The 25,299-nt window shown below is 37.1% G+C and overlaps 1 protein-coding gene across 1 annotated transcript in view; it reads left to right on the top strand.

Moving 5' to 3' along the window:
• Positions 1-25,299, top strand: part of EYA4 (EYA transcriptional coactivator and phosphatase 4) — a 264,825-nt gene that overhangs the window by 173,419 nt on the left and 66,107 nt on the right. Inside the window, exons 4-5 of the mRNA XM_081251226.1 lie at positions 23,037-23,161; positions 24,562-24,630. Coding sequence (XP_081107352.1) covers positions 23,037-23,161; positions 24,562-24,630 — 194 coding nt within the window. The remainder of the gene's footprint in view (positions 1-23,036; positions 23,162-24,561; positions 24,631-25,299) is intronic.

Raw genomic sequence — 25,299 nt, forward strand, 5'->3', positions numbered from 1 at the left:
GCTTTGGGCTTTGTTATGTGTATGCTAGACTCTTAGACGTCTTATAAATCTCTTCTCCCCACACTGCCCAGCACAGCACCTTGCATATACTAATTGCTCAAGAATCTTTGTTGAATGCATGATTAATGAAAGTTATTGCTGTCATTATACTCTGGACTTTTTTCCTGACTATGACATTTAACATTGAAATGTATACATATATACATATACACACATGCATTATATGCCTTTTTATATATATATACACACACACACAAATATAAACTATCTGTATTTATTCTCAATATATTTCAAATACACATAACTGTTAAGACAGTACACAGATAAATTGTATGAAGTCTGATACATGAACTTAAGGTTTTATTCAACCTGAGTAGTTTATATTTTAGACAGATTAGCTGGGGAAATGGTAGTACAGTAGCTCAGCATAACCCGATATACAGATTAACCAAACAGATACAATCAGGGATCAAAAGAAAAATTATGGTTTTATAAAGTTTACAATTTGGGCATTTCCAGGTTAGAAAACTGTATATTTCTTTTTTTTTTTTGATATGTACTTGAAAATAGAGAAAATAGCTAAGCCATGAGCAATAATTTCTAAATTGATGAAGACTTACTGCCATGGCATTCTATTCTGTTCCTGTGGTTGAGAAGCATAAATAGAGTGATATAATTCCCTGATTTATTTCTCTTGTTTCTTTTTTAAAATTTATTTTATTAAAGTACAGTTGATTTACAGTGTTGTATTAATTTCTACTGTACAGCAAAGTGATTCAGTTAAACATAAATATTCTTTTTCATATTCTTTCCCATATGGTTTATCAGAGAATATTGAATATAGTTCCCTGTGCTATACAGTAGGACCTTGTTGTTTACCCTTTCCATACCTAATAGTTTGCACCTACTAATCCCAAACTCCCAATCCATCCCTCCCCACCCTCCTCTCCCCCTTGGCAACCACAAGTCTGTTCTCTGTGTCTGTGAGTTTGTCTCTCTCTTGTTTCTGGGCCACTGTTAGATTATGTCTAATCATATCCACTCACAGGACATGGGATGGTCTTTTCCTCTCATTATAGAGGGTGGAATTATGCAATAGTATTTCAATATTCATTCCAGAAATTCCTCAAGTTCTTTAATTTCTGATGTGATTTCAATAAGTTCAGAATTTGCCTAGCCTTACAAATAAAGGAGACAGGACAGAGTTTGGGAAAAAATGTCCAGGAGCATGATCTCCACTTATACAAACCCATGAACCAGTGTGTCAGTCAGCTTTACACTGTGTGATAGGGCAATTCTTGCCCAGATATTGTTAGTCCTAGATCAAAATGGAAATATTTCATTTGCATGCAGATATAATATCCCTTGCAGTTCATTTGTGATTCATCAGAGTTCCTTCTTTGAGATATATCCCTGTCCTTCACAAGATGTCAGTGGTCTTATGTGTTGGGACCCCTCAGGGCACATCTTACCTGTGTGTCATCACTGCCCCTTTGTGATACCCTGCCTGGTACTGGCTTTTCATTTATGATCATTATGGCTTGTCTTTCTAACTAAACTCTAAAGTCTTGTAGGAAATGAATTATTACTTACAAACCTCAGTAGATTTCAGATAAATATTTGTGAGTGAATGAGATAATTTCATCCTATACGAAAATAATTCTGAAATGGAAGACAACATGCAAAAACTCCATAAATACTATGCGTCTTCTATGTGCACATTCTCAAACAAACCAAAACATCATACTACCCAAACAAAAAAGGTTTCTGTGCATTTAAAAAGGAGTACAATACAGTCTAAGAATATATCAGCCATGACAGTCTGAGTAGGTGTGATCTCATTATGCAGAACAAACAGTCCATCTTCATCTGGTGTATGGAGTGCCTAGCTCAGTACCCAGCACACAGCGGGCATCAAAGAAAGACCTTTGAGAATGAATGAATGAATGAATGAATGAAATGCCTCACATCTGAAAAATCAGAAGAGATGTTTCATGTTAATACTACTGCTCAGGGGTCCTGTTTAGTGTGTTTTGGGGAAATAGTGCCAGTGTAAACATGGGAAGCATTCTGAGGTGACCTCTATAGTGGAGAAGCTACAGGAATGTATTTAGGCAAGGGACCACACAGGAAAGCTCTAATGAGATCTGTAGTTTTAGTCTATGGGACGTCATCAAAAATCACCCACAACTTAGCATGTAGGAATTTCTCATAATTTGAGAGACATTCTTTTAGGGGCAAATCATATCTTCATGCTTGCTTTCGTATTTATTATGAAGTCCATGAACATGTATTCAGCATCCCTTGGGGGCAGAGCTGATAGCCTATTGATAAACATCCAGTGTTTACCCAACACTATAAGACTATGGAGAGAAGGGGAACTTTGTAAATATAAGGTCTCTCCTGATTATTTTTGCGATAATTACAAATAACCTCTTGCATTTGCATACGACTTAGAGTTTTAAAAGCATCTTCCCAAACGTATTCTATCGTCTTTATACCATCTACCTTGTTGGGCAGGACAAGTGCTGTTTTCCTGGTTCTCTCCATGAGAAAACAGAGGTGCAGTAGAATCTAAGTAATGCCACTCCCCGGGAAAAGAATGGAGACAAGAGTCCAGGCCTTGTAAACATGCCATTCTTCCATCCAGACCAGTTGGACTTCTAAAATAGAACTCTGAAAGTGGCTTCATGAGTTTACCTTTTGCTAAATAATGTTCGAAGGAGGGGTGACCTTGATGACATTGAGGGCTCTAACACTTGTGTGAGCACGGGCCACATCTCCTCTGCCAGATCCAGCTCCAATCTGCGGTGTGCCCGTCAGTGGCTGGAAACTGAAGGGCCCACCCTGAGTCATGACTGCATTTTGAGCGGCTGCCGCCAGACTGCTAGAGTTAATGTTGGTGACTGAGCCGGAGGAATCCAACAAGCAGCGCTGTAAACTCTGACACTCAGTTTACTGCAAACTGAGCAGGCTCCATGGTCATTCAAGAAGTCACTGCATCCTTGGTACAGAAGAGGACACTATTTCACAACCTTTTATCTGTTTCACTTTTCTTCTCCCTACTGTTCGTGCACACTGCCCTCTAAGTCAAGTTTCTCTGCAGATAGGAGATGGAGACACCTAAAAAAAAAAAAAAACAACCTTCCCTCCTTCTTTCTCCCCTTTGGCTTATTCTTAGACGTACCTCCTCTCCAGGGAAGATGAGGCTAGATGCGGCCATGCAAGAGGCAGGTCAGAGTGAGCTATCTGCTTCCCCCACCCCTCCCCAAGATGCGCTTAGCAGCTCATCCCCCCCACCCCACCACCCCAAGCCCCCGAGCCCCTGCGCACTCCCCTCCCCCGCATGCTGATTATAATTGCACCTGGAGTCGGGTTCCATATAAATGTCATTCAAATCAGCTTAACTCTTCTCTCCAAGAATTCTTGTAAGAACCCAGGAAGAAGAGCTACTCAAACTGCCAACCCATGAATCCAGACATGCCAAGGAGTCTAAATAAATCAAGGCACATCTCATTTGGGATAGGGCTTAATATACTGAGCTTGTGGCAAGCCACAATGTTTGGAATGTATTCCACATGCCTGAAATTTGGTTACAATAGGTTTCATTTAACATGGTTCTCAAGAGTGGCCCAGACAGTCTTCATTTTAATGTTTTTGGATTTAGGAGATATTTCCGTGGGTGTTCCCAAAGCTCTACCTCACTTTGAGGTGATACTAATTGAATTGCAAAATCCAGAGTTTTCTGAAATTGGGCATCACATAATGGGAAAGGATTGAAACCATGTTTATTATTTTGCTTAAGGCTAAATTTGCACAAGAGCAGCTCAGCTTTAGAAGATGTTTTCCTAGAAGAGTATTCCATCATCAAAAGCTGAACTGTTTACAGGAGCAGCTTAACCAGGACATTTTCCTCATGTTCATAACTTCATAGCTGGGGTGTGAATTTGGAATTGAAACCTAGTCAGCCTCCATCACCTCCTGTTACATCTTAATAGTTCACTATTTTCTATTATAAAGGGGTTTTAAAGGTAGCATATGTCTACAAGACTGTGTTTTTGTTTTTATACTATAATAGAAAATATGAAATCGTTTTGGTACCAATCTTTTTGGTTTAAAAGGGAATAAAACTATTGCTTAATTTTTATTCACTTATAAATATTTGTACCCACACTCTATATAAGATCTTAACATCAATTTATGTTCACTTTGGATCAAAAAATACATACTACAGACACTGCTGAAGATCCTTGTGTAGTGAGCTACCTATTCCCTCTCTCCTTGAGAAAGTACTATCCTGAATTTGGAAATTATCATTACCATGAGTGTATTATATGTTACTACATATTTATGAATTCAAAAGCAGTATATAATATGCATTTGCCAATTTTTAAACGCCATGTGACTATAAAACAATATGCATTGTTTTGTGACTTTTTTCCTCTAACGTTACATTCTTTATTTATATTAATATATGTAGCTATAGCTCATTTATTGGAAACATTGTATAGTATTCTATTGTATTTACATAACCCTAATAATCTATGCATTCTTTTCTAGATGGACCTTTAAATCGTTTCTAAGTGTTTGCTCTTACAAACAAACAATGTTATGGGATACATTTTTTGAGGAGTTGAAACAGAAAAGAGGAATTTGAGTGCATGGTGTTTGCTGTATCAGAGCAAATGACAGCCAGCACCTCAGCATTTATCTTGTAATACAAGTATTAATAACAGCACTTTAAAGTGTCAGAGTGTGTGCATCAATAAAAGCATTTTATGACACTAAATGTCTAAAATATATCACTAAAAATTAATAGCTACGAATTATAAAACTAGAAACTATCTCTGTTGTTGCTGTTGGCTTTGCTGATTCTTGGGTGTTGTTACCTCAGCCAGATGCCCTTGGAATAGCCTCTTCTGACATGCTATAAGGGCTTCAGTACCTGCCTGCTGTGTCCACCTTGCCCACTGATGGACTGTCTCCATCCCAGCAGAGAGATGTGTCTTCTTCAGGTGGCACTTCTGATCCCTGCTCAGCCTTTTTTGGGGGATAAATGTGGGCTTGGAATGGGGAGGTTGGGATGGGGAAGAGAAAGAGAGCTGTTATGAGGCAAGGGGTCTCCAGGAATGGTAAAGTGACGGGAGGGTTTGGGAGGCTATCAGAGAGGAGAAGGAGGAAGGACAGGGGCAGGAGAGTATTTGAGAGAAATCTAGGAGGGATGAACTAAGCTGTGGAATATTTTCACGAAATACACCCAAAAAGTATTCAAGTATTTTAAAAATGGCACCAGGGGCTTCCCTGGTGGCACAGTGGTTGGGAGTGTGCCTACCAATGCAGGGGACATGGGTTCGTGCCCCGGTCCGGGAGGATCCCGCATGCTGCGAAGCGGCTGGGCTCGTGAGCCATGACCGCTGAGCCTGTGCGTCCGGAGCCTGTGCTTCGCAGCTGTAGAGGCCACAACAGTGAGAGGCCCGTGTACCGCAAAATAAATAAATAAATAAATAAATAATAGTTCTGAAACCACTAATGGTATAAACACATTTTCAACTTTATTAGATATTGCAATATTTCCTTCCAAATATTCTGTACCAATTTACATTTCCACCAGAAGCATGAGACTTACCCATTTTACCACACTCTAGCCAACATTTGACCTTACCTGATTTTGTAGTATTTGCCAGTCTGACGGGTTTGATACAGTATTTCACTGTTCTTTAAATTTGCTGTTCCCTGATTATTAGGAGAGTAATTGTGTGCCTGGCCAGTGTGCATTTTTATAATTTTTCAATTTTTGAAATGAATTTTATTACAAAGATGAGATGGTTTTATAGCATCCATTTAAAATGTAAGAAAGCAAAAGAAGAAAATTAAAGTCAACTTCTTTTGTGACAGTGACTATCCACTTGTGAGGTATACAGAAAACTTTCCTGAGAGGTATTTATTTATTTTTAACTTATTTTTATTGAAATATAGTTGATTTACAAGTTGTGCTAGTTTCAGGTGTACGGTGAAGTGATTCAGTAGATATATATTGAATATATATATATATATATATATATATATATTTAGTAAAGAAGGTCTTTAAAGAGATACAAAACAGAAAGATTCACTGATACAGCTACTGAATATTTTAATATTGCTGTATGGATACAGACATATTGTTAAAAAGTTGAAAGGAGAAGTGAGAAAAAATAAGTGCATAATCCACACATAAAGATACTTATGATTTTTATTATTTAAAAACAGCTTTATTGAGGTATACTTAGCATGCATATTTAACGCGTTCAATTTGATGATTTGACGTATGTGTACGCCAGTGAAGCCATCACCACAATTATCTGTCAACTTATCCATCACCCCCAAAATTTGCTCCTGCCTCTCAATAATTTTTCCTATCTCCCTTCCACTTCCCCCACCTTCAGTTTCCTGCAAGCACATATCTTCTTTCTATTTATTTTCACTTTCCTCCATGCTGTGAGCATCTATCAGTGGGTCATTCCTTTGTGTTGCTGTATTGTATTGGTTGGTGTTTGGCCATTCACTTCTTGACAGACTTTTGTGTTGTGTCCAGTTATTGAATTGATTGACCTTTTTAGAGAAAAAAGTTTATATCCATAAACTTTCTCATAAGCAAAACATTAAACATGAAATAATACCTGTTATTAATCAGAGCCTGAGACAGTATCTGGCATGTATAGGTGTTCAGTAATTATGTGGTGTGAGAACTAGATATCTGTTGGCAAATCGAAAAGCTAATGAGGAAAACAAAGCAGGCAAACCTAAGTAGAAGATCATGGGGCAGGTGAAGAACTGAAATCAGAGGTATTTTTCCTTTACCCCGAGGTCAGGAGGTCCTGCACCGCTTCCTTGGAAACCTTTTCTTCAAAGCAACACATCAACTCACTTTCACTGAAAACAATCTCTATTCTTTTTTCCTCTTTTGTTCCATCCTTCCTCCAACCAGTGAGTTCAAAGCCTGAGTGATCTCTGAAATTTCCCTCTCTTCACCTCTAATTAGTTTCCAGGTTGTGGTAATCCAGCGTCTTGCCTGACCGTCATTGCATTGTCCCTATCATGCTCAAGTTTAGTCTCTTCTCACCTCCTGCCTCAGCAGGTCAATAGTCTCTCATCTTGGACCCCCCCCTTGACTCCTTGACACCCCTTGACTTCCCCTCTCTAATTCAGCCTCGACGTGGTCATCACATATTTTTCTAAAATGTAGTTTTGACCACACTGCACTGTTGCTACCTGCTCTCCACTTGCTCTTCCCTGCCAGCAGACTACAACTCACAGTCCTCATCATGGAGGTGAAGGAGTTCTCTGTGCTCTTCATCACCTGCTCCCTAATCTCTAGGATGTAGAAATATTTTACTACTTGCAGGTATCTCAACACACTAGGCCATTTCCTGTCTCCGGGCCTTTGAATAAACCTGTTTTCCCATCTTCTGAATTCCCTCACCAACTTTGACCAGGAGAATCACTCAGAACTCAGTCCTGAAGCCTTCTTTTATCTCTGCATACACAGATGCACGTGCAGTTACAAAACCCCAGCAAAGTTAATCACTTCTCATCTCTGCTGCCAATGTCCATAGCCCTGCCCTTGTTCTGTGCTGTTGTTCCAGCTTCCTTACTAGACTGTGACCACAGTCACAGAGTGTGGGGACCATGCCTTTTTTTCCTTTTGAATCTACTAACAGGTACAATGGTAGTTACTTAGCAGGTGTTCAGTAAATATGTTGGGTGCTCAGTAAATATGTTGGATACTCGAGAAGTATTAATAACTCAAATTTTGATGCTCAGTACATATGAATAAATGAATGTTTGACTTAGATATCTGATCATCAAGTTGTAATTTTCCAACCAAAATATGCTTAATGCCTTTCCCTTGTTTTCAATCCTGTCATCACCAACTTAGTCAAAATCCATTTAACTTCCTGCCTGAATTGTTGCATGGGCGTCCAAACCTGCCTGTGTCAATAACTTCTCCCTCTTTTCTAAACCATATTAATGCAGATTAGCCAGGCTAAGCTCCTACAATGACTGCTTTAATTACAGTATCCCGCCCTGGTCAGATTCCACTGCTTGGCTTTTAAAAGCTCTAGCTATGCTAGTAATCAAACTTTTTTCTCTTCTCTAACACACATTCTCCATTTTAGCTGGCCTGTTCTTCCCACTTCCCCATGACAAGGTGTGTTCATTACAGCTGTGTTCCAGGGCTCAAGTTTATCCTCTCACCAGAATACTCTCTCTTCTCTCCTCCATGTATCTGAATTCTGCTAATAATTTATGTCTCGTTAAAGTTACACCTGTGTGGCTGAGCCACATCTCCCATGGACACCTTTGGTGTTTCTGATCTATAGCACTCAGAATCTAACTGCATTGTAACCAGTCTTATAAATAGGTGAAATAACCCACTGCAACATTTCAAAGTGAATGATGGTTATAATATAAGGAGATGTATATTCTTCTCCTATCCCACTCTAGAAAGTAAGCTCCACATAAGCACAGAATTTGTTTTTTTCATAAAGGAAACCTGAGGGCACATGGGTACCCAAACAGTTGTCAAATAATAAATAAAGGTATGAAATTGTCTACTCTATGGTGGGGATAATAAACAATAGTCCTTTCTTCAGAAGAACAACTTGGAAGGAAACATGAACAAATTTGAGTGATCTCTGAATTTTAAAGAATGTGATACAGCTTCCGAAAAGTAGCGATTTCTGTACCTGACAGTGTCACTTAGTCAATCATGTGTTTTCTGGAATTCTTGTACATTACTATAAGATGAAAGATCAAGATCATTCTAGGTCTAGATAGAGCATAAAAAATGATATGAGAATATTCTAGCTCAGAGTAAATTGATTCAGTTTCTTGGATTCAGAGTAGAATGATGATACTTATATTTTGCCATGGCTAAGGTCATTACCAACTCTTTCCTAAATTATGCAATTGTTAAAAGAAGAAAATCATAACGCACTCTTTCAAAGCTCTTAACCCAGAATCTTAAGTGTAGTACATATTTGTTAAATATTTGAACTTAAGCCAGTAGAGAGCTTTTTTTTCCCCCGAGAGGTACTGGGGAGGGAAGGGAATTTAAGAAGGGAAGTCACATGGTTATAGCTGTATTTGAGAAAAATAATTCTGATGATTGTCTGGATGATTTGGAGAGAAGATAGAAACACCAGGAAACTATTTGTTCATCATCAAGGTCTGGTCAGAGCCCCTCCTACTTGATATATACTTAAGAATGAGTGAACTGCTAAGATTCTGTGTGATATGTAGAGCCTGTAGCAAAGATTAGGTGAAGAATTATGAAGACCTAATTTAAGTACTAAATAGATTCCTAATTTGGAATCTATTTAGGCAGAAGCACTGAGAATATTTGATGAACCTGCTAAAGACTGAAGGCTTGAGGATCTCACCTAGGATTCTGATTTGAGTGACCAATGTAATAGTACAGTTAGAGATAAGAGCAAGAATAGGTGTGAAAGTGATGATGATGAGTTTAGCTGTGGGCAGAGAATGTTAAAAGAGTCTGTGAGAGATCCTGGTGGAGATGACAAGTGTAGCATTGTAGATAAGATCCAGTACTTAGAAGAGATTTGAGGGCGAGGAGGGAGGGATTTTGAATTGATTAACAAAAAATAGTTGTTAAAGACATAAATATGTGTGGAAATTCCCCAGAAGGGTGTTTCCCTGAGTGACATGAGATGAGGGCCGAGGCTGCAAGATTATGGGCATCAAAAGGTTAAGAGGACAAGAATAACCCACGAAGAAGTCTGAAAATTGATGGCCAGATGTGACGTCAAGAAACCAGGAAAGAGTAGTTGTATCAGTTAAGATGGTTTCAAGTGCAGGTAATAGAGAAGCTGACTCATGGAGCTTTAAACAATAAGGTAATTTATTGGTTCACATAACTGGAATTCCGGAGGTAGAATGGCCTCTGAGTGGTTGATCCAAGAGCTCAATAACTTCATGGAGAAATCACTTTCCTTTGTCTCCTTTTGCTCTGCCCTCCACAGTTTTGGATGTGCCTTAAGGCTATTTCCCCACTGGGGATAAAATGACCGGGGGTAGAAATCAACACTCCATGCTCCCTCGTTCACAACCAGCTGAAGATTCAGTTTGGATCTGGAAGCTCTCTGAGAAGTATGAAGAGGAACTTACCCACAAGTCTCCAGCACAGTATTCCTTGGATCTCGTTGGCACAAATATGGTTACCTTAGGATTCCTGAAACAATCATTAACTGGGAAGATGAATTAGGCTGCCATCTCCTGGAAATGAGGGTAGACTTAGCTTTCTCTAAGACACTGAGCTTTTTTGGTGGGAAATAAATACCTAAACAAAAATTAAGATTCTTTTAGGTAAAAGGGAATGAATTAAAAATGGCAAACCCATAGCCAGGCAACAGGACCACTACAGAATTATTAGATAAGCCTAAGAGGAAGAAATTTTGAGGAGAAGTCATTAACAATGTGAAATTCCAAAGAGGGGCCAAACTAAGAGTTAAAGAAAAAGCCTATTATATTAGGAATTGGGACGAGGTGAATCTAGGTAGTCTCTGGAAACTGATTGAAGTGGAAAGAAGATTACTGTGAGGTGAGAAATAAAATATGAAGCATTGACTCTAATTTGAAAATTCTGAGTTTTGAAAGGAAGAGCAATGTTTATATAGCAACTAGAGGGGGGAAATAGAAAGAGGAGTGTTTTTTTGCAACCACCTATTCCTGTGTCAAAGTCTAGTCCATGGCTGCTGATTAGGTTCTGTTGAAGCTCTTCCAGTGACCAGTTGTACGAACTTAGTCAATTTCTCAAGCCCTCTTGAGTTCCCAATCACTTTAAAGGCAGAAAAACAAAGCTATGTTTTTTGTTGTTGTTGTTTTGTTTTTGTTTTTAATCTCACAGAGTTATTAAATTTCAGAAATATTTTAAAGAAGAAAATAATATTATTTTTAATTTTAGGTGTCTGTGTATGTGTGTGTTTAGGAGAGATTTTAAATGTTATACTCTACTGAGGCTTCAAAAAATATTTGGGGACTGAAAATAGAACAGTTTTACTTTCAACCTCATTGCTTGGTGCTATGGTCTAAATATTTGTGTCTCCTCAAAATTCATATGTTGAAATCCTAACCCCTCAAAATGATAGTATCAGGAAATAGTCTTTGAGAGATGCTTAGATCATGAGGGTGGAGCCCTCATGGATGGGATTAGTGCCCTTATAAAAGAGGCTCCAGAGAGTTCCTTTGCCACTTCCACCATGTGAGGACACAGTGAGAAAGCAGAAAACATGAATCAGGAACAGGGCCCTCACCAGGGAACTCAACCCTGCTGCACCTTGATCTTGGGCTTCCTAGCATCCAGACTGTGAGCAATAAATTTCTGTAGTTTATAAGCTACCCAACCTGTGGTATTTTGTTATAGCAGCCTGAACATACTAAGATACTTGATCTTAAGCTAAAATTTGGATTTTGCAAAGAGTATAAGAAAATGTTTAATTTCAGGTAAAACTATGTTTTTACTAAAAATATAGAAAATGTAGTACCTGATTACATGCTAGGCACTCATTAAATAATTATTAATTTACTCTATTCTTCAAATTTAAAGATGAAAAAATACTAGAGATTCTGTCAATCAAATTGTAAAATTCTGTATATTTGAACTGTATTTTTTTAATCAGAGAGTTGATTTTAAAAAACAATAAAACTATGCTACAGAAAACTAGTGATATTGAGGTTTGTGATCAAGCCTAGGTAACTAGGACTAACTAGGTCAGTCAGTTGAAATTACTGGAAAATCTATTCACACATTCAACTATTAATTGAACACGTATATTCCAGGCACAGTTCTAGGCACTACAGATACAGCCATGAATAAAAACTCCTCTCCTGTCATGAGCATACATTCTAGAGGGAGAGACAATTAACTAATAAATTAATATATACTATGTCAGGGGAGATAATTGCCTTGAAGAAGAATAAAGCAGTATAAATGGTACAATTATAATATAAATTGGATAGTGGGTAATTATTGGGTGAGGTTGTTGCTGTTTTATAAGGAAGGCAGAGAAAGGTGGGGGGGTCTGAGCAGAGGAACAGAACAAGGAGGATGGCTGAGGGAACGGTGCTCCAGGGAAAGGGAAAATCAAGTGCAAAGAGTCTGTTCTAGGAGCCTGTTGGGTATGTTTGAAGATGGACAGGTCAGGGTTGGGGAGATGGTGTGCCATGGGATAGAGGAGCTCCATGAGTGAGGGAATCACTTGGGAGCCAAGGTCAGGGAAATGGTGTATCGGTGTATCACATAAGGAAGTGACCTGAGAGGCCAGGTGAGCAACTGGGGAATTTCTCTAGGAGCGATGGGAAAATGTTAGAAGGTTTTGAGCAGAAGATGAACTTGGTTTGAGTTGGTTATTGCAAAGCTCCACTCTAACCACCATGGGGAGAAAAAGCTGTCCTAGGGCAAGCATGAAATTGAGAGATAAAAACAAATGCAGCTTTCTTTTTTCCTTTTAAATACAGAATAAAAATGAAGCCATCCACCTAGGAAGTTTGTCCAAGTAATAGCACGGATAGATCTGCTCCAGGAAATAGATAGTATTGGTTTGTAATTAGTAATGCAGTAACTATTCATAGAGAAATAATCCAGCAGACACTAGTCAACCTCACTTTTGTATTTGGTGAACCTTGCTTTGTAGCAGTTAGAATAAGAAGCACACCCTCCCCCTTTAACCCCAACAAACTACAACAGATTATTGAGTTTAGGGTCCTAAAGAGTAATGCCATTATGCCATTTTATTGTAAAGAAAAAATTACATTGTAGGTATTTTTGTCAAGCTTTTAGGAACTGTTCAGTGCTTTAAATTCAGAACAGTGTGTGTTCCCCTTAAATGTTCATGGTTGGAACACATCTAACTTTATGGAATATTTAAACACCTTTTTGGGAGTGAGACTTATGGGACAGTGATCTCAAAGCTTCTCTCATCCTACATTTTATAGGCTACACATCAACTGATTTCAGAATTTAGGAGCAGCCATCTGTATTTTCTAGACAGAATTTACAGAATGATTTTACTTTGGAAAACGAGAAAAGTAGAGATTGCATGTGAGCCTAACAAAATACCATTCAATTTGCCTGATAATTTCTGCCAAGATTTTTGTCTTGAGGGCTGACCATAGAGCATTATTCCACACCCCCAGCTTTTGCAAACCACCCATCTTTTCCTAAGGGACCTTAACAGATGAAGCATTGAATTCTCTGCAGTCAATGTTACCTCCCACCTGGGAAAAAGACAGCCCTGTAATTGAATCCCAGCATATGCATTGTCATCCCTCCTGCCTGTCCCTCTGGTGCTACAGCAAATTAAAAGATCTCTAAGCTCAGCCTGCCTTCCAGCTGCCAGCCCCTGGTAGACATGAGGGAGCCAGAAGGGACCAGGTGGAGCAGTTTTGAGTTGCATTAAACACACAGCACAAGGAGGTTGGCCGTAACTTCCCAATGAATATTTATACCAGCCCCATTTCTCATCTTGCTCTTTGGCATGGATGAGAGTGCTGAGCTCCTGCTGATTTCAAGGGCCCTGCATTGTGTTTGGACCTGCTCCGTGAAGTATTACGTCAGACGAGCAATGGGCCCCAAGTTTCTATCACTAAGATGGCTGTTTGACTTTTTTTTTAGTGGAGACTATCATGTTATGGGGTCATAAGAATGGGGCAGTGGGGGAGTTCCCTGACGTCTCCTGGCATCGCTGGCTGTTCTGTGAATTACACACAGCCTCAACCATTGCTTCCTGTAGAGTGGAACTTTAATTGCTTGTATTAAGAGCCGCACAACACTCTGGTCGGTATGTTGGTATATTACTGCATTTTCTTCATTGTTTTCTTAGAGGTTTTTTTTGTTTGTTTTGTTTGGTAAGGTCAGGCACTTATCACAGGACTCCCTCCTCACATTTCACATTCTGATCCCCCGTGGCAGGTGCTAACTTCCTTGCGTTCAAAGTGAATGGGTTGAGTAACCTCATAAAGATACAGAATGTCTTGGCATAGAAACGGAGAGAGTACAGAATGCCTGTCTGTGGAAGACTCACAGTGTTATTTCGAGAGCCGTGTAAACCTGAGAAGATATTAGGAAAACCATCTACACACACACCCATTAACTTTTTCTAAGTAGTAGATCATAGACTTAGATTCCTGTTCCTGATTCCCAATCCATATTGTTATCTAATAAAGCACATGCCATATGTGTATTTTAGGATCAGATTTCTAAAGAGAAATCATTTTTTCATTGTGTGACACAATAAAATTTAGACCAGTGATACAAAATGAACTTATTTACAAAACAGAGACAGACATAGAAAACAAACTTAAGGTTACCAAAGGGGAAAGGTGGTGGGGAGGATAAATTAGGAATTTGGGAGTAGCATATATACACTACTATATATAAAATAGATATTTTATATATTTTATGTATAAAATAGATAAACAGTAAGGATCTACTACTGTATAGCACAGGAAACTACACTCAATATTTTGTAATAACCTGAAAAAGAATATATATATATATATATATATATATATATATATATATATATATATATATCTGAATCACTTCACTGTACACATATATATAGGTGTGTATATACATATATATGTATATCTCAATCACTTTGCTGTACACCTGAAACTAACACAACATTGTAAATCAACTATACTTCACTAAAAATTTTAAAAATTAAAATAAAATGTTCTAAATCAATCTCAAAAAAATAAAATTACCTTCTTAGATAACTAAATATAAATAATTAAAAAGAGGGCTGTGATCATGAGAATCCAGCATAAGTTCTCTAAGCAAAAGCCATGACAGAATAGCCTGACAGCAATACCAGAAAAGAGGAACAAAGGCCTGCATTATACTTAGCACATATGGCATTCAACAACATGTGTCTCAAAGGCTCTTGATATATTTATGAGGAAAATACAGAAAAATAGAGACTGAAAGATAGTACTGCTATTAGCTCAGTAACTATCTCCCAGTGATATAGATCTAAAGTTATAACTCTAGTGCCTTCTTCAAGACCTGTCCTTGACATTGGCCTGTTCAACATGTTTATTGTGATTTGGCAATGAGTGCATGCTAGGAAAGTTTATGGTTGTCATGGCACAGGGAAAGAATACTTGGAACAGCAGAATCAGAATCTGACAGGACAAGATGAAACAGTGGGCTCAGTCCAACAAGATAGCATTTAAGAGGAATATATGAAAAGCTGTTCACTTAGGTTCCAAATGCCAATGGCATGTGTTGTGGCTGAGAGAAAGCAGGGCTCTAAAGCATCACATGGGACAAATCATAGGGGTTTGGTTGGCTGGGTTTCAGTGTATGTTCATACTGTAAAGTGTCTGATAGCAAAGCTAGTGTACTCTTCAGACTATACTGATGGGTCCAGAGTGATCCTTTTAATATTCCTGCCATGTTTTGCACCTTTAAGGCTCTGAGTTGGGACATTCCTCTTTGAGGTTTGAAGGGAAGTTATGGGAAAGAACGTTTAGACTTACCTCATGTCAATGGGTTAAATTTCTTCCAGGACCAAAGTTACATGGAAACCATGTATGGAAGACTTTCTGATTAATAAGTGAGCGGAAAATGAAATGGGCCGCCTCTTAAGAAAACAATTTTCTTGATACTACAGATTTTCAAACAGACAAATCAGGCATTTGTTGGCAGCATTGTAGAAGTGACTTTAGTAATAGCTAACATTCATAAAGATACACTGTGTGCCAAATTCTGTGTAATTTGCGTGTGTGATCTTATTTCATTCACTCAGTAACCCTCCGGTAGGTATCATTAACTTCATTTTTGAGCCTAAAGCCCATTGACTGGTAAGTGATAGAGATGGAGTTTAAAACCCAGGTTTCAGCCTATAGTACAGACGCTTAACATAGTACTCACAGCCTTGCGCATAAAATGGTATTTTTGCGTTCGAGGACGTTGAATGTCCCTCAAGACTCCGAAATTCCATCATTTTCATAGGGAGCTATCTTTATTGTGTACATTATGCTAATGCTTTGCTCTTTTCAATTCAACATTCTAGCATTGAAAAACCCTCATTCAATCATCCAGTAAAATGTTTGATCCTTACTGGTAGAGTTTTTTTCCTTAGAAAAAGAGTCTATATATTTCTTGGTATAATTAATGGTATTAGATGTTTTTATTGTGGCCGTATGGCTTTATTCTTCTGCTTACTGCAGGGAAATAATTTCCTGCTTCATTAACCATGGTTTGTAACTGATCTAACAGAAACTTGAGTCCTGTACTTTTCAAATAACGGTTGGAGAATTCATTGGGCTTTTTTTCCTTTGTTTTCAAAGTAAAGGGGGGGCTTTGAAAACCTAAATTTAGAGAAATGCTTTAGAGATACATTTTTTAAAAATTTACTCACATTTCTTGGGTGGGGATACCATGTTTTATCTAAATAATCTGTTAAGAGTCGTAGTGAAGAAAGGGCCAGAACTGTAGGACTTGTCTAGATCTGTAAGGAAGCCCTGGAAAGGAAGGACTGTAAAAGTGTCCAGAGAACAGTGTGTCCATGGCTTTATTTGCTGTTACTCCAGGGCCTGAGGTCACTCTGGCAGATGGGTCACTTGCACTGCAAGCATTCAGGCTGGCCTCAGGGACAGGCATGAGGTCACTGGCAAATTGCAAGAATAGCTCCCATTATTCATGGCCCACTTCCCTGATCCTTGTTGATAGGGGTTTTCTTCCTCCAACATTTCCTTTTCTCTGCAGCAGAGTCCAGTTGTGATGATGTCTGCTGAAATGGGCTAGTGAGGGCCTCCTTCTGGGACTGTCTGGCCACCTGATCAGGGACATAGACACCGTGAAGCAGAGAGCATCCATATCTCCCAGCCTAACTGAGCCAGAGGAGAAACTGGCTCAGGACTGCAGCTGGGACAAGGGTTTCTTGGCTCCTAATCTGAAATGTGTTGGTTTAAGGTGGATGGATGTGCTTTTTCCAGAGAGTGGGAATTGGTACCCAGTAGTGACATGCTTATGACTTTCATCCAATCTATGTTGACCACATGGCTTTATTATATTTTTTCTTGCACAGTGGTTTTCTGTATCCATGCAGGGCATCTTCCTCCCACCCTCTTGCACACTCATGGGTGCACGTGCACACACACACACACACACACACCTCACTTATTTGGGAGTCCTAACATTTTCACATGCAAATATGAAACCTTCCATACACATTGACATCACAGTGCTAATCCCCATCTCCCTCCACCCATCCCTTTGCTCTCCTACTAGCCTCTAAGCCCTCAGAAGATAGTTTCTGGATTCCTAGAAATGTCCCTGAACTTCCTGGATGCTCAAGCAGTGTTTGTTGAATGAGAGTATGCTTGACTCCAAGTAATTCAAATCACTTCATCAGCATTTTTCCTATTCCTATTTTATTATTCCTCCTTAGCACTCACTAAGTACCCCACACAATTCTAAGTGTAGAGGAAAAAGCAATGAATAGAAAATAATCCCTGCCTTAATGCAACCTATACTCTCAATATTTAAGTAAAAGCTGATTTTGTTATTCCAATTTTTCAGCTAAGGAGGATGAAAAGGCTTATATTACATAAAAAAAGAAGTTATGAGTAAAGCAAATACCTGAATTCTTGCCCTTAAAGGCATTCTGACGGTCAAAATGAAAATTGGCTAGTTAGGTAGACTCTGAGAGCTTGGGACACAGAGCCCTGCATACATGCTGTCCACTTTATGCAGAGAGAAAAGCTGGCATGAGAGTGAATGCCTTTGAAAGTCTAGGATGTTTTTGCATTTCTTGGGTCATGAAGAATTGGTGGAATCTCAGCCTGTAAATAAACAGGCTATGACTCATTACCAGGCTCTGTGCAGAAGGAATCATGGTTTCTGAGTTACAGGAGACGCTAAATGCACAAGTATAAAGCATGCTCTTCCTTGGGTTTGAAGAGGATATTTAAGTCTGCTAGAAATAAATTCCACCTGTGCTACAGAAGAATGCAGACAAGAACCAAGAAAACAGCTGCACGTGACCTGCAAGTCTTCTCTTTTTTTTTTATAGAGTTTTTGTGTTTATGAATAAGTTTGTTTTCTATATTGTCCAGAAAGATGCTAGTATTCACATGGCCTTATGACATAGGTTGAAAGTGACATCTTGGAAGAAAAAAAGGGGCACCTTTATACATATATATACATTCTTTTAAAAATTATTTTCCAATGTGGTTTATCACAGGATATTGAATATAATTCTCTGTGCTATTTAGAAAGGGGTCCCCTTTAAATATGGTAATGTAGATTTGTCAGAGTAGATGCTTATACTGAGTATTTTTTGAAAACCATTCAGAATATTTTATTGCAAGAATATGCATTCCTAATTATGGTTTCACAGTGTGAAAAAAGTAAAGCCACTTTTAAAAATGGGAAACATATAATGTGACAGAAAGAACCTGGGCTCCGGCATCAAATAGACTTGAGTTCAAGTCTTGGTGCTGCTACTTTCAACCTATGAGGTCTTGGGCATGCTGTATATCCTCTCTGAGTCTCAATTTCTTTATCTATAAAATATGGAAAATAATATGCACATCAGTGTGTTAAGGTAAAGATTAACAGAGAGGATATATTTGAAGTACCAAGCGTAGGCTGCGTCTTACAATATGTACTCAGTAAAAACTGGTAGCTGTTAAACATTTTCTGCTGTTGAACTCTAAGGTAAACTTTATATTTTATACGTTACATATTGTATGAACTAGACTTAAAAAGAATCTGAAGTTTCATGTACAAAAGAAAGTACAGGAATATTCTTACTGTATAGTTTATAGTTTATAGCAATAATGTATAGTTTATAGCAATAATGCATGCCTATTCTCTAAAGGCTCTATTAACTGTAAGAAATATCAACCCATTAAAATAAATTCAAGCAAAGGACACTTACTGTAAAGAGCCAGATAATTGCATTTTGGCTTCCTGGAAACTGGAATGTGAGATACAAAGGCTATCTTTCTTTTGTTTTCCAGGAGTGACATATTCCCACTCCTCTCTGTAGTCTGGGCTCCATCCTTTCATTCCTGACTGATTTTCCTTGCTTCTTCATGTTGCATGTGGTTCAGATTGGCTGTGAACCCCTACACTACCTTGCAGTTTCAGGAATACTACCAACCAGGTGCTTCCCCTAGAACCCCTTCTTTGAATTCATCAAAACCCAGCTAACAATTTCTGAGAAAATTTTCTAGACTCTTTAAGTAACTTCACACTATTAATAGTAGCAACACTCCTTGCCCCACTCCTTGGAAAACTCGCCTCTATAATCTCCCATCGACCCATCTTGGGTTTAGTAATCCTGTGTTGCAGGCACCCTGCGCGCCAACAACCACTGCTAACATGAATCCTACAACTGATTTTTTTCATGACTCCCCAGATCAACAACCCTCGATGCCTCCTCATTGCCTATGGGTCAAGAATAAACTCCCTGGTGGTCCAGTGGTTAAGACTCTGCGTTTTCATTGCAGGGGGTGCCGGTTTGATCCCTGGTCGGGGAACTAAGATCCCACATGCCACATGGCACGGTCAAAAAAATCCCAAAAATAAAAAACAAAAAAAGAGGAATAAACTCCTCAACTTTGACAGCACATTCCCCTGGCACCCTAAAATGAACTTAGTGTGATGAAACCTCTCTGGCCAAAGGTTTCTGTCTTGCTTTGGCCTCTGCTCCTGAGTGCTCCCCTCTGAGGGCCCCATCCACCTCATAACTCTTATGGAGCCTCTTACCTTCTATGCAGCATTTATCCCAACCACTTATTGAATTTCTATACAACTCCTTCAGACATATAACCTAGTAGTGGACACGTGGTAAAGCTGGAAAAACCTCTTCATATGTCTCCCAAGCCCCACACGTCTCTGGTCAGAGGGAGGGAACGCAGCTCTCAATGTCCTTCTCCAGGATGTGCTCCCAGGCTCTGTCTGGATACTTAATGTACTGTAGTTTTCTATGTACAGGATCTGCTTTCTCATTTAGATCATAAATTTCTTTGAGGGTAGGACCATGGTTTCTCCATTTAGCAAGCCTAACACCTGTGACTGTACTTTGCATATAATAAGCAACTATTCATTTATTAGTTCAATTAAACTAAAAATATTTATGTTGGGTGGGTTCGGTAGGAGAAGATAAAATCACTTTTACTTTATTCAATATTTTCCCCAATATTTTGTCTGTCTGCTTCAGTTTGGATAACTTCTACTGGCCCAGTTTCAGATTTACTGATTTTTTTTTTTTTTTTTTGCAGTGCCTTGAAGTCCATCCAAAGACTATTTTTTAATTTAATATATTATAATATTCATTCTAGAACTTTCATTTGGCTCTTTTTTGCAGTTTTCATTTTTATCTATATGCAATATTTAGATGTAATACATACACGTTATATTCATAATTATACATACATATAAATATATATGGCACATATGTATATATGCCATATATGTATATATCTATATACATGGCATATTTATATGTTTATACCTTGTGTACATATATTTTCCTATAAATTATTTCACATATACACAATAGTTTTTTAAATCCTTGTCTGCTAATTCCAAATCCTGAGTCATCTACAGGTCTGCTTCTATTTACTATGTTTTCTCTCTACTATGGGTCATATATTCCTGCTTCTTGTTATGAGTCAAGATGTCATTCTGAACATTATGTACAAAATAATTTATAGTATTCTGAAAATCATATATTTGTAGTTTTCTGAAGATTATGTACAGAAACTCAGTAGAGACTGAAGCATGGTATTTATTTTGTTTTATTTCCCAAAATGTCTAAGTTGTTTGTTCTGGCTGACTGTGAGAGCAAGGTCTGAGCATTCAGATTCCTTTTGGAGTTGAGTTGAGCTGGAGCGGGACTGTGAATAACCCAACTTCCAACCTCCTGAACAGCCACCGTTTTGGTAGTTCAGTGTTTGAACTAGAAAGGCATTGACTAATGTTTCAGATATTTTTGGTTCATGTTTTTATTTATGATTGGCAAGGCCCTTGTACCTGTAACTTTGGTAAATTCACCCATTAGTTCTCATAGGGTTTTTCTTAATGGATTTCTCAGAATTTTTTACATAAACAATTATGTTACCTGTGAATTAACAGGTTTTTTTAATACAGCAGGTCCTTATTAGTTATCTATTTTATTGAATTAACAAATTTTCTTTCTAAGCTTTACCCCTTTTACTTATTCATTTTTGTTTTCTCCCACTGACTAAGAGTGCCAATAAAATGTTGTGTTGAAGTGGGAAAAAGAGATACTCTTGCCTTAGTTCTGATCTTTCTTTAATGAGAAACCATTCAATATTTCATCATGAAATAAGATGTAAGATGTAGATTTTTCAAGAATGGTCTTTATCATATGGGAGGCAAATTCTTCTTTTCCTAGTTTTCTCAGAGTTGTATCATGAACGGATAATGAATATTGTCAAATGCATTTTACACCCATTGAAAGTATATTCAGTTAATATATTGAATTACATTTATTGATTTTTAAGTGTTAACTCAACTTGAATTCTTGGAATAAAACACACTTGGTCATCATATATTACCCTTTTCATTGCTAGATTTTATTTGATAATAGTTTTTGAAATATTGTTTCATCTATGTTCATGAGAAATATAAATCCATAATTTTTTTTCTGGAATTGCCTTTAGCAGACTTTGGATCAGGGTAATTCTGGTCACTTACAGTGGAGTGAAAAGTGTTACCTCCTAATTTCTTCTAAAAGAATTTATAAAAGATGGCTGTTATTTTTCCTTAAATATTTGTTAGCATTCACTAATGTGACCATATGGCTGTGGAGTTTTTTAAAATGTTTAATTATGGACTCAATTTCTTTAATTGGTATAGGACAGTTTTTAAAAGTTGTTATAAGTTTTTATAGTTTGTGTCTTTCAAGAAAGTCTGATTTTATCTAAATTATTGAATTATTTGGCATAATATTGTTCATAATATTCTCTTATTATCCTTTTTAATATCTTCAGTATCTCTAATGATCATCTTCTGGATTTGTAAATTGTCTCTGTTGTTCATAGATTTTCTATTTCAGTGATTTCTGCTTTTCATTGTTTCCTGTCTTTTACTTACTTTGGGTTCAGTTGCCTTTCTGTCACTGGTTTCTTAAGGTAGAAACTTAGATCACAGATTCTAAACCCTTCTTTTTTTATGTAACCATTTAAAGATATAAATTTCTCACTAACCACTGCTTTATTTGCATACAACCAGTTTTGACTTGATTTTTCCTAAGATTTTATTTTTTAGGGTAGTTTAACACTTACAGCAAAGTTGAACAGTAGGTACAGAGATTTTCCATCTACCCCCTGCCCTGCACATGCATAACCTCCCCTATTATCAGCATCACTCACTGGAATGCTGCATTTGTTACCAAGGATGAACCTACATTGAAAGTACATAGTTTACCTTAGTGTTAACTCTTGGTGCTGTACATTCTGTGAGTTTGCATGATGTATAATGACATACATCTTTCATTACAATATCATACAGAGTATTTTCACTGTCCTAAAAATTCTCTGTGCTCTGCCTATTCATTTCCACCCCAATCCCACCCCTGGCAACTATTCTTTGTGCTGTTGTTGTCACATATTTTACTTTTATCCTATATCATAAATTACACAGTTCACTGTCTTTCATGAAGTAAGAGAAAAATAAGATAAGCTTTTGTATTTACCTACAAATTTACCTTTCTGTCACTCTTCATTCCTTCCTGTAGATCTGCGTTTTTGTATGATTATTACAAATAACAAACAAATGAGGAAGCTTAACTATCATGGAAGCTTTACTTATTTATTAATTTTAATGGACCATCATGTTCACCTGATTAACCAAAAAGTCTAAGCTGTGGGTTTCAATTCCTATTATTGTGAGATCACCTTCATGCTCAGTAGAGTGATATACATAGTTTATTAAGAAAGCATTGCTGAAATTTCAACTTTTTCTCTGTTTCCTGCTCCAACAGGTCTATGGAAATGCAGGACCTAGCAAGTCCTCATCCTCTTGTTGGAGGTGGCGATACTCCTGGTAGCTCCAAACTGGAGAAAGCTAATCTCAGCAACACATCGGTCACCACAAATGGAACAGGAGGTAAGTGTACAACCCTGAAGACACCCAGAATCACATTTCAAACTTTGTTGTGGCTTTACATGTTAGGGATCTGCTAATGAAGAAATATTATATCTCATAAGCAATAACATCATAGCATTATACTCAAGTAATATATAGTTAATTGATTATTTATTGTTCTGTTGATTTTCTTGAAATTTTTGCTCCTCCTCTATAGCTGGAAACAGTCAGAAAGAATAGATAGCCCAGAGCAACATTTTGAAGGCCTTTGGCAAGGCTTTCTTTTTGTATTTGCCCTTATACATATTTTTCAAAATGTAAAAAATGTGGCCAAATGATTTACTCTCTTATCTTACTCAACAACAACAAAAATAGAAAACAGAAAAGAAATTCTATGAGTTTTTGGTTTTATTTTGAATTTTGAGAGAAAGCCTACTCCAAAATTTTTCTAAAAAATGGTTTCTGGAATAGAAAAATGTCCATATCTGCTGCATTTTCTTTTCAAAGACAGAAATACCTAATATGTATTTAAAATAAGAATTGAATTTTTTTCTAGATACCTTTTCATATGATTAGCTCATAATTATGCCACAACATATGGCAACAATAATAACTATTTCAAATATTTCACCCTATTGTTTTTATAAAATTCATTCAACCTGTCAGAAAATAGGATCTGATTTTTGCATCAGAATATGTATATGTAGAAAGCCTATACATATATATGTACATATATACACATATATAAGCTGCATTTTTAATTACTCACAATTACTTTGAAGTTTTGTAGATATAGATGTTTTCATCGAGTGAAAAATTACTTGAAAATTGTTTTAATTTGTAAGCTATTCATTTTATTAGATATCAGCATTTGCCACATCATATTTTCTTTTAAATTTTCAGTAAATATTTATTAAATTGATACACCTCTTTCCACTTATTTTAGAGTAACTGTGAAATCTAAAATTTTCTTTGTAAAGTTGTGTGGATTGCAACTTGCCTGTATTTAATAATGTTTTACATAAAACCCTTTGTAAATTAACATTTTCCTTGTTTATAGTGTTTGTCTCTAAACATGCATCTATAATTTTGGCTAATTAATTATAGGATTGCAAATTTATAAGATTGTTTAGTGATCACTTGTGGAGTAAGAACATTTATATTTAAACCTTAACTTGGGTGCAAATAATAAGATTTAAAAAAAAAACATGCACTCTGAACTCAGACTTTGAAGGTCACTAATCACCATGTATGTATATTTAACTGAACTAAAACATACCTGATAAACTAAAATGTAAAAGTCATACCATGCAGTTATAATTTTGGCAAAAGGGTCAGAAACCAGTACAAGCACTGAAGACTATTCTCGTACACTGAGCAGGCATTCAGACAATGAACCCTTATGCTGTTCCTGTTCTCAGGGGACAACATGACTGTTTTAAACACTGCAGACTGGTTGCTGAGTTGCAACACCCCCTCCTCCGCAACAAGTATGAGAGATGATGGTACACTGCATGTGTTTGGGTGTGTGGATTTGCCCTTCTGGTTTGCTTTCTGTTGCTATTTCTGTTTGCACTCTCTTTTCTGTGTTCAGTACTTGTTATAAAAAAAAAAAGGAGACACGAACTCACCTTTTAGTTGTTTATTGATAACAGTTGGCTATGTTTTTATTATCAACTAGTATTCTAATCTTAGGTCAGTAGTATTATTTTCTTAGTTTTTTCATAATTTTGCACAAACGGGTGCATCTACTATTTTTCTATCAGTTTATTAAGTGATAATTCAACACAATTGTCACGTCAATGAGCAGTTGAAGCAGATTGCGCCTACGTACAAACTGAATCTCCATAGCCTATAGGCTTTCATAAATTAAATTCAATTCATAACATGGCAAAATGATATTTCCTATTTTACAGACTTTAATAAATATTCCAATTAAAATACCTAAAGTAATATTAACATTTAAAAACCCATCATTTAAAAAATTACCAGTGATGAAAGCTATACATTTAAAATTATAAATTAATATTAAATCTCTTAAAATGTTTTGAACTATAGATATTAACTACATCCCTATATTTATATATATATAATATAAATAAACTTTTTCCCAAACCAAAAGTTAATGTGCTATCAAAATTTAAAAATTAAAACAAAAC

The sequence above is a fragment of the Mesoplodon bidens genome (genome assembly GCF_964165515.1).
Source record: "Mesoplodon bidens genome assembly, chromosome: 12".
Taxonomy (NCBI): domain Eukaryota; kingdom Metazoa; phylum Chordata; class Mammalia; order Artiodactyla; family Ziphiidae; genus Mesoplodon; species Mesoplodon bidens.